Genomic DNA, 7,537 nt, shown 5'->3' with positions numbered 1-7,537 from the left:
GTCCTGGAAAGAAAACCCCCCTCCCCTCAATCCTTTATTATTCCACTCTTCACTCTAGTTCAGTACACAGACACACCTAGAAGTACTGAAACATAACAGAATGAAATACTGGCCATCCTTCTCCTTTACTTCAACAGTATTAATTTAATTTTGGGATAACCAGTAAAGTAATTCTCTCAGCTCAGCCTTCTTTACCTGTGCCCACCTGGAACCAACCAAGTAATTTCCTTTACTCTTGCATTCATGCTGTTCAAATATTTGCAGACAAGCAATGTGGCTAGCCTCTGTTTGGACTCTTTTATCTCAACGGGCTTTAGACCTTAAAAATTCTCTCTTCCCTTCCCCACACCTTCTGTCTAAACTTACCAAGGGGTAGTCATCAAACATGCTCTCTGGCTAACAAGGTTACTGTTTACCCAGCTCTTAGCTGGAGAGGCAGTGGGGCTTTGCTGGGGAAACTTGGCCATTAAATAGGAAGACAGCAGAGAGCAGCTGTGCTCTGTGGAAAATTGCTCCTGCTTCAGTTCTTGAACCTACAGACATTTGCTGCCACCTTGCCAGGGAGGTACACACACCTGTATCAGTACAAAATGGGGTTGCCAAGGTAGAAACTTGGAGGTTTTCTGCTACAAGAACAGGAATCACTATTTTTTAAGGTCTAAAAAACCTTCTGCATCCAAGGCTTTCTTTGTTTTTTTGCTGGTAAACACTTTCTATCCAGGAAGCACCAACAAAAGACTGTAAATATGATGGCTAACTAGCTAAGACCCTATTTTTATAGGCTGTGAAGGTACAGTGACTTTTGCCCAAGGTCACACTGGAAGTGGGGAGCAGGGACTACCGGTTCGCCTCCTGGTGATAAAATTTTCCATTTTTGGCCTAGGTCGTGCTCCTGGATTGTATCCTTGCCCTCTGTAGGTCATATGGCCAAGTGGTCATCTCTAGCTCTGTCAAGTTCACACCTTTTATTGCTAATAAATTAACTCATAAAATCACACTGCTTTGACAGCACCAAAAAGAATTAAAAAACCCCCACAGCAAAACAGCTCCAGGTTTTGTTGCTGTGCAACCCTCCAACAATATAAAGCGTGATCTCAGAAGGAAGGAAAGGAACTGTAAACCATCTTCATCTGGATTTTTGAACCTCTGGTCCACAAACCTGACTCAGCACACTGAACACACACAATCACTTTCCATGTGTAAACAGGTGTGCCTGCAAAACCACTGGTTTCCCTTGCTCCTTGTTAAAAGCCTATTTTAAAAAGGGGCAGCAAAAAAGCAAATAACGAGGGAGTAAGACAACAATCCCTGCTGTTCTGGCTGTGCCCCCACCTGCTCCCTACCCACATCTCTCTGGTACATCTCGGGTACATATTTGCACTTCTGGTGCCTCCTCCCTCCAGGGCTGTTGGAGCACTTCGGGCAGCCCACAGCTCCACCCGAGCCTGCTACCTGCCTGTATTCACCTTCTCTTGCCCAGGAGGCAAAGACAGAGCTGCACCACAAGCTGGGAGGGTGGGCAGGCATGTCCAGGGTTGCGGCAAGGCTGTGCCAGGAAAGAGCGGCTGCTGACGGGCTCGGATCCAACAGGAATGCCATCAAGTATTTGAATCAGGACTATGAATCCCTGAAGCAGCAGTGCCTGCAGGCTGGCACCCTGTTCAAGGATGAGGAGTTCCCAGCCTGTCCCTCCGTGCTGGGCTACCAGGACCTGGGACCATACTCCTTCAAAACCCAGGGGATAATCTGGAAGCGCCCCACGGTAAGAGTGCTTTACGATTGCCTGTTTTACTGGGTTTGGGTCTAACCAAAGCCCACCTGAACATCCTTGCTAAATCAGTGGTGAGCCTGAATATCCAGTATTCCCGTATGTTTTGGTTTTTTCTCCTGTCTTGCTTTACCTCCATGGTTAGCAGAAGCAAGGCTGAAAAGAGGGTGGGGAAAAAAAGAAATCAAAACCTTCTAAGCCCTTTATAAAGCAAAGAAACCTGTAATTGCTTCATGGGAACCTACTTCCTCCCTGTCTATCCCAGCTCCATGGAGCTGCAAGTCCAGGGTACGCTCCAGAGATGGGTGCAAAAGCCCCACATGTACCCAGACAGACCACAGGGCACCCCAGGACCATCAGTTGTAACAGTGCCCACACCAAGATCTTGCCGCTGTGCAATCCTAGGAAATCAGGCTAACTGACATAAAATCCTCTGCCTCACTTCAAGCTGCCTAGAACAGTTAAAGAGCAACTGCTGGAACTGTTATTACCCAAATACATATATCCCATAAATGGCCTTTCTTTTTAAAAAAGTAATTTTCATCAGGAAAGATTAGATGCTGATTTTTTTTTTTTTAAACCACAGAATCAGGGCTTCAGAGATTTTTGTGCACTTTCATTTTTCAGTCATTTTTTCCTCTCCCTGCTTTGCTCCTCCCTCCTTGCAACATCAAGAAAAATTGAAAAACAGGGGAAGGAAGGAAAAAAGCCCAAACAACTTACCTTCCTCTGATGAGGGCAAGGAGGATGAGAAGATGGGAAAATTACAAGGCTTTGAATTTTACTTTTTATTTCCACCTGAAAAGTAAGAAACAGAAAGTTGCAGGTTTAGTAACTCCAAGTTTCTACCCTGGCAACCCCATTTGTCCATTAGCACCTCACTCTGGCACCTGGATGTTTCAGCAACAAGTACCATGGCTGTGCCTCTTGGCTTTGCCTACCCAGGGAGAAGATCCACCTTCAAAAACTCATTAAATTAGACTTGGGCTTCTCATACAGGAACATTGTGTCCACTGCAGGAAGAGGCATAGCCACAAGTGTAGCAGGGTAAGGAACAACCAAGGGTTGAGATCCAACGGGGTTAGATGTCCCAGCTCTGCCCTCCAGAGACCTGCCCTCGTGGGACCCCTCTGCCCTCCTGGCACTCAGCAGGGACACAAGCAGTTTATGGACACTTAATCCACAAGCACCAGGACCCACTGGCTCACCCCTATGTGTGGGGTAGAGCCCAGCCCCTGCTGCAAGGTGACTAACACCTTCTGCTTTGCTCTCTGATGGAGGGACCAGGATCTGACCTACTTTTATTCATCGTGGATGACTCCTGTCACAGCCCTGCTCATTTTTTAGACGTTTTCAACTGGCCAATAGGTTTCCATCTGCAAACTCTGCCTGCGACTGCAGGACGGTGGGACACTTCACTGCCTGCATCTGAAACAGGCAGCAGGATCCAGTGGGCATTCTGGAGATCTGCTGGAGAAACGCCCCCTGCAAAATAAACATCCAGTGCTAAGGTCACACCCCCCCGCTGTTGCCCAAGGTGTAACTGCTGGTTTGCAGACAGCGAGCGTCAGACACTCCATCAAAGACCTATCTTCCAATTTCAACAGTGGGTTTATGGAAAGAGAGAAGACACAAACGTAGTTGTGCAAAAGCTGTATGTAGCACTTGGCAGTGGCTCAGAAAGGACAGGCATCCAGGTGAGTAATAAGTCATATGCCACTGACTGCCACCAGGTGCACCACTTCGGAAGGAGGGGGGAAAAACCAACACAAACCCTTTCCCGTGCGGTAACCTACTCCCGACTCTGATCCACCGAGACTGCTGCAAGGCAGCTGACAAGCTGGATAACCACAGAAGCAAAAAGGACGTAGCTGAGATCACACCTATTGTGAAAGGAGATTCACAAACTGACTCTTCATCACACACACACACACACCAAGTCCTGGGCTGTCCCTGTCTCCACAGGATGCTCAGAGCTGTCAGCTGCTCCCTGGGAGAGATGGTGGCTGTCTAAGCCTTCCTCAACCCTGCTTGCCAAGCTAGGCTTCCTATGAACCGCCCCTTGCTGCCATCCAGAAGCTCATGGAAAATGCTTGGGAAAAAGGGAAGACTTTTTTTTTTTTTGTCTCGAGGGACAATATTAACTTCTGATATAGGGCATGTCTTGTTGGAGGGCTCAGAGCCAAGATAGGAGGGACAGTCATTGCCATAATCGACTTGGCTGGCCCCAGAGGTCGAGGAAAAAAGGGGAGGTGTCTCTAAATAAAAGTATTTGCATGGCTGGCCTCCCAGAAAGCAGGGTCGGGGTGGGAGAGTGCCCTGCATGCCAATGGCAGTGGAAGCTCAGCACAGCTCCAGTGCCAGAGTCAGCAGCGATGGTCAAACTCATTTGCACTGCTTGAGCCAAAACCACAGCAAGATGAAATAAGATGTAAATGCAGAGGTTGAATTTTCACCTCTGTCACCACAGTAGCAGAAATTCTCACCAATTTCACTGACAGCCTCAAGTAGCAAAGGGCTTCAGGATTTGTCTCAAAAAAATACATGCAGTATTCCATTTAATAAGGCAACATTGTTCTGACACCATGTTAGTCAACATTGTTCTGACACCATGTTAGTCAGACAGAGGATACACTTTTTAAGAAAAGTTGAAAGTGTTTAATATTTTTGGAAGCTAGAAACAGGGAACAAGTAATGGGAACTTTTCAGACCAGAAAGGGTGATGCATACTTCAAAAATGTGTCTTTTCAGGAGTTATGTGCCAACCCTCAGTTTATAATTGGAGGAGCTACTCGAACAGATGTCTGCCAAGGAGAGCTGGGTATGTACAGCACTTCTGAATTTTGTTTTGGAAGAAGAAAAAAAAATCCAACTGAAGCTTCATTTAAAAATGCCTCATACACATACCATTTTATTGGCTATCTCCCAGACATAGTACGGAGAGAGGCAGATACCCAAGAAGGGGACTCACACACCAGCATTGCTGCCTGAGACAGGGTATACATATATATATTTGTGTTTGTAAGAGCTGTGTCAAATGTGGGAGACACCAAACGGTCTCCTGGAGGTAGGAAGCTGATTATCCCTTTGCGGTGCAGAAGACTGGCTTGCTTTTCAACCTCTTGAGACAGAGCTGGACACAGACACCAATCTAATTATGAGAGCACTTGCCCTGAAGCAAGAGAGTGGGCTTCATGCCCATCCCAGCAGGAGCAGCTCCAAAGACTCAGGGGACAAGGGACATCAGAGAAGTGTCACCCTGTAGCCTAGTCATTGGGGATTTTTATTTGGGAGGTAGAGCAAGTTCCAGCCTTGGAAAAAACACACAAACCAAATATACAACAACCAAGGAACTGGTTTCATACAGGGGCTGGGGCGATGATGTGCCATTTCACACCAAGCAGGATGGACCATCTGCTTGCAGGCATGAGTTAGAAAAGAGGACCACATAGTAAAAAAAATGAATGGAGCATGCAAACTTTGTAATACCACCCACAAGAAGCAAATTGTTCCAAGCCCTTTATGCTGAATACATCTTCTGCTTGTACAGCGTTTGGTGTAGAGCTGCGAGCAGGGACAGGAGCAACCAGGCACCAGCCACACTGTGCAAACACAGCCAAAAAAGGCAGTGCTGCTCAGCTCCCCGAATTAGGGCCTGACGCTCATGAGATGTCTCTCAGCCAGCACTCATCCTCTCCTGGAGATCCATCATACAAAAACTTTCTTACCCATTTTTCTCCAGTGTTTGCCATTGTCTAAACAGAGCTCCTATACAAGCAGCCAGAAGGCAGCTGTAAGGGAGCTTTTTATTCCCTCTCTGAATAGCTGCAGCAGCAGCTAGCTGCCTTCTCTGCCTGCCTTGCTGATAAGATCCAGCTCCAGAAGACAGCAGCAGCAACCTCTCCTGACTACATATAGAGGCGAGAAGGCTGAAACTCTTGTAATGAGAATTTGATAGATTAGACACAGAGAAATCAGCCTTTCTCCCTCCTGCACTGCTTACTGCAGTACTCCTGACCTTACTGGTCTTCTAGCCCATCCATTGTGCAAATGAGATTCAAACAATTTCTGCAAGTCATTGGCAATAAATAATACCAATACTGGTCCTGTAAACACAGCACCATTAAAGCAATTGCTAAAAAATTCCCTGGTGTGTGGGCCTGTGCTCCAAATGCTAAAAATAAGATGCCCAATCATATACTTGCTCCAGGATATTTATTTGGTGGATGCTGGAACAGAGTATGGGGAAATCACTTACTGTATTTTAGGGAAATGGTTCAGATAAGTAATAAAAGTGACATTTCTTGTCACCTTCAATTTGGGAAGTTTCTATAATAGCACACACAAAAAAGTAAAGATCATATGTCTGAAGTAAAACCTTATTTTCCTTGACAGTTTACAAGCTAAAGGACTGAAGAATATTTACCTGCTCTTAAACTAGAAGAGGTCAATGTATTATTTGTTTTAAGCCTAGAAACAGAATGCAAATATCCTGAGTCCCTTCTTATTTCTGTCACCTCCTGAATGTCTCTGTGGAGCTCCAGTCCTTTGTGCTGAATGGGCTTTCATTACAGAGCTGTGCCAAAAATCCATCAAATAGTGGTAACAACAGAACCGAACCCAAAGCCCTCTTGTGAATCTGGGGATGGTGTGTGGCCCTGGGTTTTCCCAAGCCAGTACCCCAAGTGCTAGTCCTGAAAGCCACCCCTAAACCTAGAAGAAAAGCCCAAAAATCCGATTCTGCTTTTGTTAGGAGCTTCTTTTTCTCTCTCCTTCTCAAAAGATAATATTATCAAAGACAATCCAATTTGTTTCTGCAAGGCTGCTTACAATCACTTCTATACACACTGACCCTTCACAAAAATAAACTTCAGGCACAGGATTTCCTTTCTAGTGTTCAGGTATTTGCTTTACATCTCTGACGCATACTATGCTTTTTTGGTATTTGATCTAGTACCTTGAATATCAAAGTCCTTGTTACTAAAGCCCTCATGTAAAGTGCTTCTGTTGAAACAGACTCTGATTACATACTTACACAAGCCACGTATGTGACCTGTTAACAAGTCTTTTAGGGAAATAGAGCCTATTTTTAATGATCTCTGGCATGTTTCTTTTCTTTTAAAAATAACACTGCAAGTCTGGGTTTATGTGAACAAAAGCAGCAAGAAAACCCAGAGTTAGTCTCACTCCATTAAACTTATTTCTTTGACAACAGCATAAGCCAGATGAATATCAGCTTGGGAAGTTTGATGGGAACTTGAAAGACTTGAAATATTTTAAATGTTCTTTGAACCATATCTTTTTGATAGCCTAGTAACAACTTGAAATGCAGTCACATAGTCTTAGTTATTAAAGGTGACTTATGAAGTTTTCTTGCATCTATCTGAATAAGTTAACCCCAGAATTGTTTGCAGAATTTCTTAAGCAGCAAGTGGCATAAATTTAATTTAAGTAATATAAAGCATACTCAAACCCTCTCAGTTTAATATTAGCTTTCCAGATGCACACTGTTTGTATTCATGGGGCACCTTCTATTCTGAAGGCTCAGAGGTTATGCAGGGCACTGGAGCTCCTTCTGCCTGGGCTGTCAGCTGGAGAAGTGCCCTGAAGTCAAGGCAGATGCACCAGTTCATGCCAGCTGAAGAGCCCACCCCATGCGTGCTTTGTGTGTATCTTGTCTTACGAGCCCAACAGCTCGAAGACACATCTGATACCTGTTTAGGGAGCCTTTGGAGCTCCTGTAGGTAGAAGAGTGCTTAAGAGTACTGG

General features: G+C 45.2%; 1 protein-coding gene across 1 annotated transcript in view; it reads left to right on the top strand.

Annotated features, from left to right (window-relative positions):
* The first annotated feature begins 1,427 nt into the window (after positions 1-1,427).
* CAPN8 (calpain 8) overlaps positions 1,428-7,537 on the top strand; it is a 31,385-nt gene continuing 25,275 nt past the window's right edge. The window contains exons 1-2 of the mRNA XM_040612369.1: positions 1,428-1,762; positions 4,520-4,589. Of these exons, the coding sequence (XP_040468303.1) occupies positions 1,526-1,762; positions 4,520-4,589 (307 nt within the window). The 5' untranslated portion in view covers positions 1,428-1,525. The remainder of the gene's footprint in view (positions 1,763-4,519; positions 4,590-7,537) is intronic.

The sequence above is a fragment of the Falco naumanni genome, chromosome 12, assembly GCF_017639655.2.
Source record: "Falco naumanni isolate bFalNau1 chromosome 12, bFalNau1.pat, whole genome shotgun sequence".
In the NCBI taxonomy this organism is placed as follows: domain Eukaryota; kingdom Metazoa; phylum Chordata; class Aves; order Falconiformes; family Falconidae; genus Falco; species Falco naumanni.
Note: the sequence above shows the minus strand (reverse complement) of the source record. Positions and strands in the feature narration are given on the sequence as shown.